Source organism: Aulostomus chinensis, chromosome 11 (genome assembly GCF_037954235.1).
Source record: "Aulostomus chinensis isolate RoL2024-O1b breed Wild chromosome 11, RoL_Achi_v1.0, whole genome shotgun sequence".
NCBI lineage: Eukaryota > Metazoa > Chordata > Actinopteri > Syngnathiformes > Aulostomidae > Aulostomus > Aulostomus chinensis.
In genome coordinates, this window is record NC_141330.1 from 2863521 (window position 1) to 2875407 (window position 11887).

Consider the following 11887-nt stretch of genomic DNA (forward strand, 5'->3'; position numbering starts at 1 on the left):
ATGACCCTGAGTGTGTGTGTGTGTGTGTGTGTGTGTGTGTGTGTGTGTGCTGCTACTAATTCACAAACACTCCTTTCTGGCTCTCCAGCGAAAGTCTCTCCTGTGGACGGTCTAGGGTTTGTGGCTCTTCCAACATGTGGTCCGGGGGCCCTCGGGGGGTCCTTGACAGGAACCCAGACGTTAATCAGCTCCTGGTCGCGTCACGCGTGGAGCAGTGAGCGTGTTTCCTGACGGTCGGTGCTGCTTTCTCTCCCTCTGCTCGGGGGTTTGTGGGGGACGACGACTTCAAGCCTCCTCCACAGCGGCTCACTCAATTGGCTGCCGCGTATCAGCGCCGCTGCGGGACAGTGGAAGCGTGACGTGAGAGCCCCGGCGGTGATTGGAGGGAACTCTGGGATTATAAGGGGAGGGTGAAGAGGACCAAAGCTTCCACACAGAGCCGCCGGCCTCAGATCTTGACACCGCAGGACGCTCACAAGTCACCGGAGTCCCGCATCATGCGCCCCGCCAGCGACCAGCGCTCCCCGTGCGGACACTTCTCTTCTGTTTAGGCGCAATCGAGGAGACGCCGCCTGGGTTTTGGTGCTTTTTGGGGGTGGGTGGGAGGGAGGAGAGCTGATAAACTCAAAGGAGACCTGCAGCTCTCAAGAAGGATTTTTTTATTTTTGTAGCTCTCGAGCTGTGGAAGAGGGAATATTCTGGACATGGAGTACACGTCTTCCCCGAAGCCGCAGCTCTCATCCCGGGCCAACGCTTTCTCCATAGCCGCCCTGATGTCCAGCGGGAAGCCCAGCAGAGAGGAGAAGGAGCCGGAGGAGAACACCATCAAGCCGCTCGGTGAGACGCGGGACAGGCCCCACTCCCGGTAGACCCGGGAACCTGGTCCCGGTTGTTGTTGATGTTCTAACTTTTAACTCAAAGTTCTCCCTCAGCCAGGATGAGAGGAAAAGACGTGAATCAACAGAAGAGGACAAAAAAGAGAAATAAAAAAAATAAAACCCTCATTCTTAAGGCTAAATAATTCAACAGAGGGGTGATTTTTAAATTACAAATAAAGCTTTATTTTTTATTATTTTGTTATTTATTATTTTGCTTGTTTTTATTGTTTTATTTTAAATTCATGATTATAAACAGAATAATTAAGGCGGAAGAGGAAATCTGAATTTTACAGAAGAACTTTCTGAATCATCTCTGTATTTTCAGCCTCATACATTTTGGATTCACATCGAAATATTTCAAACATGTTTATTTAATTTTCTATTTTATTTCTTATTTCTTTTCTTTTTGGTGCTGCGCCACATTTCATTTTAGGAGATGTCTTCTTCTCTTTCATGAGTGAAATCATTTTTTCTAAACCAAAAACTAAACTTTTCATTTTTATTCTAAATTATTCCCTCTGTAAAGTTCATTTCAGGTCCACTTTTATCTGTTTGTCCTTTTTTTAATTCCCTCTTTCCTCATCCCGTGTTATTTCCGGGTTCCTGCCTCTCCCCCATGTGGTGACGTGTTCTCCGGTTCTCTTTCCAAACCCAGAACAGTTCGTGGAGAAGTCCTCGTGCAACCAGCCGTCTCTGGCCGACCTCTCGTCCCTGGACGGCCACGGGGACTTCAGCGGGAGCGCGCCCCCGGCGTGCACGGAGCCTCTCATCCCTACCAATCCCGGCATCCCTAGCGAGGAGATGGCGAAGATCTCCTGCAACCTGGAGACCAAAGAACTGTGGGACAAGTTCCACGAGCTCGGGACCGAGATGATCATCACCAAGTCCGGAAGGTAAACGGTTCTGTTTTTTTGTTTTGTTTTAATCGGTTGGGGTCAGGTTGGGTCGGGGCCCGCCATTTTGAGGAGGAAGAGTGAGGATGAGGATGCTGATGTCCGAATACCTCTGAATAAGAGGAGGCAGCCTCCGTTAACGACCTGGTGGGGGTTCGATTCCCGGTGTCCTCGAGGGAGTCCTGAGCGTCCCCTTATTTACCGTAACGGTGTTTTCCGTGAGGGTAGGAAGGAACGAGCCTGCGGTCTTTTTGTTGGGGGGGGGGGGGTGTTCAGGGGTCTTCTTCGATTTTGTTGACATTGGTTGAAGCGATTTAGAGTCACGTGACTGTGACGTACACACCCGAAGGCCACACGAGCCCACAAATTTTAAAACAAAAAAAGAAGGAAAAAAAATTAAAATGGAACTGAACGAACTTTAATTCCCTTTGGTGTTTTTGTTTTGTCTCAACAAATTTTAGCATTATTTTTGTTTTTATTTTTATTTTTCTCCATTAAAAAAAGCCCTGCACACGTTGGAGGTTTGCTCCCTCTTCGTCTTCTTGGACGTCCTGTGCTGAACTTTGCTGTGTGGGTGGTAATAAACCAACAGTTTCGGTGCTGAATAAATGAGAAATGAATTAAAAAAAACGAAAGAAAACAAAGACAGAAAGCGTTGCTAGAGAAGTCCCGGGTATGGAAGCCTCTCGCTCCAGTGTCCGGTGTTCCTCGGGTTATTCTGGACCAGCAGCCTGAAGAACAGCAACATGCGGGACTATTGAGTTTATCCTAATAGCTTGAACCTGCCACCATCAGGCGGATGTTCCCCACCATCCGGGTATCTTTCTCCGGGGTGGACCAGGACTCTAAGTACATCGTGCTGATGGACATCGTCCCGGTGGACAACAAGCGGTACCGGTACGCTTACCACCGCTCCTCCTGGCTGGTGGCCGGCAAGGCCGATCCCCCTCTGCCTGCCAGGTACACACACACACACACACACACACACACACGCACACGCACACGCACACACACACACGCTTTATCAAGGTGGCAGCTTCTTGAGATTTAAACGCCAGTAACTTCGGGTAGAAGAATTTTTAATTGAGGACATTTTCTTTTTGGTAATTTCATTTTTTTTTACAGTGTAAATATATTTATATCTGTCAGATTTGAAACAGTTACGGGCAGCAAATGCGATCATGTCTTTGAACACGTCTACGTGTGAAAAGTCGTGTATTCAAAATTACGATAAACTGAAAAAGTGTCCTGATGACGCGGAATGACGTCTGACGCACCCGAAGCCGCTAACAAGGTTCGGTGTTGTTGTTTTTTTTACTCAATTACTGTAGCACGTGATTAAAACCTACCAAATGAGTTTATAATAATAAATCTAAATTTACTGCTCATTAATAATCATCTTGATTATAATTCCAAGGAAACTGGAGGCCGACTCTTTCCGTCCTCCCTCTTCGTTTGATGTCAGCTCGCCAGGATCCAAGATACAAAATTATTACATTCAAATTATTTTTCTATGTGTTTTTGTCTTTAATTCCTAAAACAAAACAACAACAAAAATACAGAGAGAAACAAAACAAGTCTGCGTTCATTGGCAGCTGCGCGTTGATTGGTTGTCTGCCTCTCAGCCAATCAGAGCGGAGGATGTGACCCGCTCCTCGTGTCCCCGGTTGCAGGTTGTACGTGCACCCGGACTCTCCGTTTACCGGGGAGCAGCTGATGAAGCAGATGGTTTCCTTCGAGAAAGTCAAACTGACCAACAACGAACTGGACCAACACGGACACGTAAGAGCCGCGTCACCCCCCCCCCCCCCCCCCCCCATGAAGGACAGAAAAGCAGAGAATTTAAAAGAGAATTCATGTCTTGATTATGACTTCTGTCTGCCATTATTAAAAGTGAGCAGGTAAATGATTAAAAAAAAAACATTTGTATCATTATTAAAATATTTTCAACCCCATTTCACAAAATAAATTCAAAAACATGATTTGATTTTTTTGAGAAAGCCACAAAAAATAAGTTGCAACTCAACAAAATAAAACTCAGAATGTCAATCCAAAAAAAAAGGGATAAAGAAGAAGAAGTGTACAGAAGAGTAGCTTTAATTGAACTTTCCCGTGTGTGTTCGCGGTCAGTGAAGGCATCACCGCAGCAGCAGGGAGAAACAGTTCCAAAAAATATATCTAATAAATAAATAAAAATAAAAGGGTTTTCAGTGCAAAAATGCTTTACTAGTAAAAACAAAAAAAATGTGATTTTTCCTTCATCCCCCAAATAAAAAAAAAAATCGCTGCATTTTGTGAATTAAAAAAAAATTAAATCGTGTTTTTATTCTTAAATTCTGCTGCTACTGAGATTTTGGGGGGGGGGGGGGGGAATAAAATTTAAGCTTTTTAATCCAACATCAGCGCAGAGAAGGTTTAGTGTTTGTGTCAGTTTACTGCTGCGGACCAGGAAGAGCAAATAAAACCAGTCAGGTTTGAATTTTTCTACAACTTGAATATTCTCAGTTTTGACTATTTCACACAGAGGAACGTGTCTGACAGGCGCAGTGGCACAAGTGCAGCTGACCAAAGGAACTGAGGCTGCGTTCCATTCCGCTGCGGCGTCCACGTTAACGCGCCGCAAAATCTGCGTGAAGGAACACGACTCCCTCTCTGTTGGTTGCCCATAAATGACAGTCACCTCTGAGCAACTCGAGTTAAAGTATTAAGGAAACACCAAAGAATAAAAAGACGCAACATTAGCCGGTTGTATTCATTTGCTCAAAATTTTGCTCCTAGTTTTATCTTCTTTTTTTTTTCTTTTTGCAATAAAAACGTGGTGATTTCAGGAAGAATTACTGAGACAAATGTGATCGGTTAAAAGTAAAAAAAAAAAAAAAAATCAAGTTAATTATAGATGCTCAAAAAAATACTACTTAAATACAGGGGGGGAAAAGTACTTCTACACAATCACAGATCAACGCAGTACTTACTACACGCTTGATATAAATAAAGGAGGTTATTCACTCAGATTACTAACAAAATAACGTGTTCTCACGGTCGGTCTCATCCTTCAGACCCTAAAACAGCGACAACAGGCTCCACCAAATGTTACCAACTGTAAAACGCTAACGAAAGGTACAAATGTTTACTTTTTTGAAAACAGAAGAAAAAATCCTTTAAAGTAACAAAAGGGAAGGATTCAAAAACGCCGTTTTCTTTGATTTTTCGCACTGGGCTTGGCTGAGGCCGCCTCGCCGGCGTCCTGCTCGCCCCCTCTGTGCTTTACAAGGTCGTTTTTTAAAACCGGCTCTAAATTCACGCCCAGTTTCTCTGCCAGTGGAGGAGAGGGAGACTCACCTGTGTCCCAGGTGCAGGTCGAAGCCAGAGGTCACCGCTGAGCAGACCTCCACCTCGGTGTCCGCAGCCAAACCCAGGAGTTTTTGACATGTTAAACTGCTCTGACTACTACTGATCCGAGTACTACTAATCCGAGTACTTCTGATCTGAATACTACACTGCCAACAAAGTTGGGTGAAAATCAGCCCCATCGCTTCCTGATAATCCTGCCAACAGGAAACGCCGCCGCCAGCGTTGGCTCCTTGGGGAGGTCAATAAAGTTCCCGATGACTTTGTTCTGTGTCCTAATTGTCGACTGTGACTCTGCAGATCATCCTCAACTCCATGCACAAGTACCAGCCGCGGGTCCACATCATCAAGAAGAAGGACCACACCGCCTCGCTGCTCAACTTCAAGTCCGAGGAGTTCCGCACCTTCGTCTTCGTCGAGACCGTCTTCACGGCCGTCACGGCCTATCAGAACCAGCTGGTGAGGGATTGACAGCCATGTTGTTGTCTCATCAGGGCGGCTGTTTGCACGTTCTCCTCGGTTCCCGCGGAACTTTAAAACAGACCAAAACAAGCACTTTTTCTTGTTCAACTTTCCTTTACTCCCGAGCTCAGGGAGCCGCGGCGGGAAGCTTGCAGCAGGGCGGTTTGTATCACCTGCTGGTTCAAAGCTCACAATTAGCTTTCAGTCTCAGTTAAACAGCTTTTGGTTTGGATTGCGTGCATGTAAAAATACAAAAAAATGCAGTATTTTTACTACGTGTGTGTGTGTGTGTGTGTGTGTGTGTGTGTGTGTGTGTGTGTGAGAGTGAAACATAAACCCCATCTTTTTTAACGTCTGTAGCAAAAAGGAATTTCATCCTCCACTGTTTATTTCTATAGAGACCAGAACACAGCATGGACCAGTGCCGCGTTCTTCAACGTGCACATTAGCCCCAGCTAGCTCGTAACGTCAGCTTCTATACAAATACACAAACCTCGACGTGAACACACATGTGCAAAACAAAATTCACACACTGACACGACCGATCCGCTTCGCTCGTTCTGAGCGTCCACACGTCAACCCCTCGTGCAGAAGAACACGCTTATCAAAACAGTTTGCACGTCTCCACCCTGAAACGCACCCTGGCCAACGAGTTCCCGTCAGTGCGTTCAGTTTCAAAAGCAGAAATCGAAATGCGTTTTTCTTCTTGTGTCTTGTTTGCGTGTCGTTAAGTTTTGCTTCTTCTTTTCTTCACCTTCGTCTGACGAAGGAGGAAAGTTTTAAACCCTAAACCCGAACCCGGCACTGCCCAAAAAAACGGAGTTTAAAAGGTCAAACACATCATAAATGATAGCATCCTGCAGGGATGATGTATTTTTGTAGGCTAACCAGGAAGTTAGCATCTCCTGGGGTTCCCTCCACCAAATGCCAGTGGAGTTGTCACATGGGTTTTTGGATTATTGCTGAAAATCCTCTCTGCTGATACCAACACATTGTACTCAGTAAAGTTACCTCAATAAAGTGAGTACAATCCTGAGAAGTACAACACTAAAGTACACCGCGACTGCAGCGTCACCGGCGCTAGCTTTGCACTTCTGCTTCAGGCGTGATGACATTTGTAGTCCTGTCGTTTAGCCACCTGTTAGCTTGACCGCCGTTTTCCGGAAGGTGGCGTGGGGGTGACACGACTATGCTCCGAGGTACTTGTTTACTTTCACCAAAGTACCTTGAACCACACTGAACAGAGAAGCACACGACCGCTGAGGTATTTGTGACATCACAACTGGGCGGCAGCAGCAGAGGCTTCTCATCCAGCAAGTAAAGCATTTCCATCTCTTTTTTTTTATTTCAAAGAGGATTTTCATTGTAGAAGCTTTTATGTTGAAGGGACGATTTTTCTGTCTGGAATGTCCTCAGCTGACGAGAGGACGACAGCATTGCAGGGTAGCTGCAGAAGCTGTGATGACTCCTCTCAGACACAGAAGACGAGACTGGAACCAGCACCAGCGTTTAGTAGACGATGAGCAACATTAAAGCCGGGGCTCTGATGTCTTTGATGTGTTGTGGGAACCTGACAGGGGAGGAGCAGGGCGAAGAAACGCGGAGGCTTCACTTTCATTTCCAGCCGCAAAGACATTAGACTTTTATTTGTATTAAAAAAAAAAGGAGAAAGCATGACACTTTGCTCTGATTTGTCCGGCAGATCACAAAGTTGAAGATCGACAGCAACCCGTTCGCCAAAGGTTTCCGGGACTCGTCGCGACTGACAGACATGGAGAGGTACAGGGGATTCTGGGTCCTGCAGTCTTTGTTTACCAGTGAGGAGATGCACAAAGCAGCCTGGAGACCAGAGAGGCAGGGACGTCCCGCTAGCGGCAACACAAACTGTCCCCATAACTCAGGTGTCGGGGTCAGTGGTCAGAGGAGGTCTCCAGGAGATGTGTGTGTGTGTGTGTGTGGGGGGGGGGGGGGGGGTGCACCAGCTTTTCTCGCCCTCTCTCTCTCTCTCTCTCTCTCTCACTCATTTATTTTTCCCCTTTGTTTTGTCTCCGAATTTCTTCCTCATAGTTTTCTTCATCTTTCCTCCCCCTCCTTTCTTTCTTTCTTCTATTATTTTTCAGCCCATCCTTTTTTCCTGCTTTTGTATTTTTCCTGTGTCCGTCTTTCCTTTCCTCACCTTTTTCCTCCCTACGACGGTGTTTTCTGTCTGCCCTGCTTTTTATTGCTCTCTCATTCTTTCGTTGTTTTTCCTCTCACTGTCTTTTTGATTTATTTTTCCTTCCTTTCTTTGCTTTATTTCATGATTATTTTTATTTTCTTATCTTCTCTTTTATCTTTCAAAGTGCTCTCCTTGGTCCTTCATCCGTCCCACTTTTTCATCTTAATAATTTTTTCCTTCTCATCTTTTCTTCCTTTTTATTCCCCGATAAATTAATTTTTCGTTTTCATCCTTTTGCTTGTTTCTTGTCTTGTTCTCTCCTTCATTCTCTCATTTTCCCTCTGTCGTTTTTTTTGTTTTACACTTTGTTGTCTTTCCCCTTTTTCCTTCTTCCTTTCTGTCACTGCGTCGTGCACAAGAGAGGTGTCAGTTGAAGCTCAGTGCCTCACACACACACACACACACACACACACACACACACACACACACACACACACACACACTCACACACGGTTACAAATCCCCATCCATATCATATTTATGGACGCTGCCAAAACACACACTTCTCTTAATTCCTGATTCCGGCACTACGGCCAAAATCAGCTGATGAAATGAAACCATCTGCCCATTTCCCTCAATCAAACATCCTGAAACAGAGACCGCTGAAAAACACCCCCTCTCCCCCTCCTCCTGCCCCTCCCCCCTCCTCCTCCTCCCCTTCTCCTTCTTCTTCTTCGTTTTCTCTGTCTCTCTCTATTTGAGGGCTGTGAATTAGACCTGATCAATTGATCTTGGGGGAGCTGCAGAAATCACATTAGTCTGGAGTCGGCCACTGCACTAAAACACACTGTAATTTAATTGGCCGCAGTGACTGATTGAAAGCAGCATGCCCCGCCCGCCCTCACCTCCCTCCCACCCTGCTGTGCATTGTGGGAGTTCGGCGTGGCCTCTTCGCCCGGAGGGGCCCAGCGCTGATAAAAACATACACATTTGTACTCCTCTGCTGACAGATATTGCACTTTCCTAACCTAATTGCAGGGGGGGGGGGGGGCTGCTAATGTGGACGCATGGCTCTCGTGATGCAGACCACTTGCCTGTCTGTTGTCTCACACACACACACACACACACACAAACTACCTCCCCCAACAATTTGTGTCACTGTGTTTGAGAAGTGCTGTCTGACAAGACTCGAATGAGCTAATGCACTTTGCGGGCTGGTGAACAAACGCGCGCGGCCAAATCCACGCGTCGCATCAACATGACAACAAGGACGCACGCGTTTGAGGCGGAGACAAAAGACATGGAGTTTCTGACCATCAAAATGTGGGAGCCTTTGAAAACTAAGAAATGTGTTTAAAATGTATATTTTTTTTTCCTTTTCAATTATAATCTGAGAAAACTGCATCAAAATTAGTCGAAGAACCTTTCAAACGAGGGGTCAAAATATTCCCTTTGAAGGGTTCATGTCTTTCTTTCAAATGATTTTGTGACTCTCAGCATTCTGTACTCGTGTAGAACGCGTTATTGTTAAAATCTAAATTTTATTACACGTAGTTTAATTTAAAAGGAATTTTTTTACACTTTTTCGTAAATGGACAAATTAATTGCTATCAGAGTTTTGTTCTTTGCTGTTTTGCGGCGGCCATTTGCAGTCATTGTCTCAACAGAGCAAACATCCCCTCGGAAATTCAAAAACAGAGATTCATTTTGGGGCTCTCTCTTCGGCTTCTGCTGCAGGGAAAGTGTTGAGAATCTGATCCACAAGCACTCCTACGCCCGCTCGCCCATCCGAACCTACGCCGGCGACGAGGAGAACCTGGGCGAGGACGGCCACTCTACACACGCCAGAGGTGAACGCTTGTCTCTCTCTCTCTCTCTCCCTCACACACACACACACACACACACACACACCAGCTCAGACTGGTGATATTACCTAGTTTGTTTCTCCCGCAGACAAAAAAATATTAAGAGATTTTAATGTTATTTTTCATGTTAGTTATTATACGTGAAATATTATTCATATATTTTATTAATGTTTTAATAATTCTACATGAAACTCGCTTTTTTGAACATAAAAACTTGGGGAAGTTTGATTTCAGTGACAGAATAAAAAGCCAAGTAATCAAGTACAGTCGGTACTTGAAGTTGTTCTCATCTTTTGAAAGTGTACTTTTAACTCTTAACCTCCAGTGTTTATCTGTTATTTTGATATATTATGATATTCATCTCATCGCATTATTTACCTCCACCCTCTACAGGTTCAGCGTTCACCGCCTCTGACAACCTCTCCCTGAGCTCCTGGGTCACCACCACCTCCGGCTTCTCCAGCTTCCAGCACCCGCAGTCCCTGTCAGCCATGGGCACCAGCGCCGCTTCCCTGCCCCACCCCATCCAGGGCTCCCTGCCCCCCTACAGCCGGCTGGGCATGCCGCTGACGCCCACCGCCCTGGCTGGAACCATGCAGGGCAGCGGGCCGTCCTTCCCGTCCTTCCACATGCCACGCTACCACCACTACTTCCAACAGGGGCCCTACGCCGCCATCCAGGGACTCCGCCACTCCTCCACCGTCATGACACCCTTCGTATGACTCCATGAATAAACCTCGCCGTGATGCTCACCCCCACCCCTCTCCAGCTCACGCCTCATCACAGTTTTTATCTCTCCCTCCGGTCTTTGTAAATAGTTCACCTCCATCACCTGAGCAGGCAGGAGCGTCGCCTGCTTTGGACCTGCAGAACACGCGTGACACACGGTCTACCCTCCATACGAACGAAAGACACGACCATGACGGAGCATGTTTGATCTTGACCGTTGAAGAACAGGGTGGATTCTCAGTGTGAGACGCTGGCGAGCACGTGGAGGTGAACCGCCACTGGCTCCAGGGTCTCCAATGAGGCTGGGAAGATGCTTGTTTTGAAGATCTTTGCCGGACTGTGAACATTTCTATGAGACGACATCGCAGGGACACGGAGCAGCCGGCCTGCCTTCCAAGACGGGCAGCCTTATGTACAGTTCCCACTCCACCATCCGTGTAAACTCGTGTCAAGAACATGCTGAGAAGCGTTGTACAAAGACGGAAATACTCCATTTACTCACTGTAGAGTGCAAATGATCATAGGACGCATGCTGACCGCAGTAGCCAACCAGCTGGGTAACTTTATATGGAATAATATGGGACGACAGCCACGATGGGGGGGGGGGGGGGGTCGCTTTAACTGCCCCATCAGTATTTAAAGGGGCAAAGTCCAGTTCAGTGCTCCACTTGAATACACACATTGTTTTACATCAGGTTCAACGTCGCTGATGACCAGGAGGACGTGACTGGTCAGGTTCCCATAAGCCACCAGGCTAACGTGCTAGCTGAGCTGTTTCTGATAAAATTATCACGCTGCTAAAGTGGGCGGTCATACCGAGCTAACGGGCGCTGCCAGCAGCGTATCACGGGCATTCCTGTTAGAGCCCTCTGGTCAAAGGTGGAAGCCGAGTTCCGAATCGCGTCAGTGAGTAGGCAGAGGCGGGGTCAGACGTTCTGGTCGGTCATCGGGACAGAGAGGGCGCTACAAATGTAGTCAGAATCTATTCCCTGACATTTTCATTCATTATTGAAGTAACAGGACATGTGGCGTTTTCACCCTCTGCAGCCAGAGCGCCCTCAGTGTCGCATCTGTCCGAACGCTCATCATCGTCTGAGTGAAGGATTCAGTGGCTCATGCCAGCAAAATGTTCAAAGTGAAGACTCCTCGCGTCCTGCGCTGCGGTCACATGACTGTATCACGTGACTGCCAGCAGCTCCCTCACAGCTCTGATGACTCAGAACTGCAGCGGTGGAGAACAACCATATCGCTAATCGTTTCTTAGTGCTGTTACATCATGATAATTGGGTCGTTATCTCATTTTCTCCACATCCAGCTCTCGGTTGTGTCGGTGCAACAGCACGACCGCGGTTGTCGTCTCAGCCGCGGCCTTTCAAAATGAAGGGTTACACCAGGCTGGGGGGCCAGTTGTGTTACTGCTCAGCGAGCACACACGCAGGTATTTCTCACACACGCGTTATCTGTTAATACGGTAGTTTTCCGAGCACAGCCTGAGGTTTCGCTGAAGCGGAAGTTAACACGTCATGTGATGACCTGCTGCCAGCGCCTCCACAC

At 46.8% G+C, this 11887-nt stretch overlaps 1 protein-coding gene across 1 annotated transcript; it reads left to right on the forward strand.

Moving 5' to 3' along the window:
• Positions 1-597: 597 nt before the first annotated feature.
• tbx20 (T-box transcription factor 20) lies at positions 598-10688 on the forward strand. Its single transcript, XM_086217066.1, has 8 exons — positions 598-837; positions 1534-1771; positions 2567-2731; positions 3445-3553; positions 5420-5578; positions 7284-7360; positions 9477-9589; positions 9998-10688. The coding sequence occupies exons 1-8, from the start codon at positions 705-707 to the stop codon at positions 10324-10326; spliced, it is 1323 nt and encodes a 440-aa protein (XP_086073192.1). The 5' UTR covers positions 598-704; the 3' UTR covers positions 10327-10688.
• Positions 10689-11887: the final 1199 nt, after the last annotated feature.

Coding starts and splice junctions, on each gene's coding strand:
- tbx20 (XM_086217066.1), top strand. CDS start 705: ATGGAGTACACGTCTTCCCCGAAGCCGCAGCTCTCATCCCGGGCCAAC. Junction 838..1,533: donor GAACACCATCAAGCCGCTCG/GTGAGACGCGGG, acceptor TTCCAAACCCAG/AACAGTTCGTGGAGAAGTCC. Junction 9,590..9,997: donor CCACTCTACACACGCCAGAG/GTGAACGCTTGT, acceptor CACCCTCTACAG/GTTCAGCGTTCACCGCCTCT.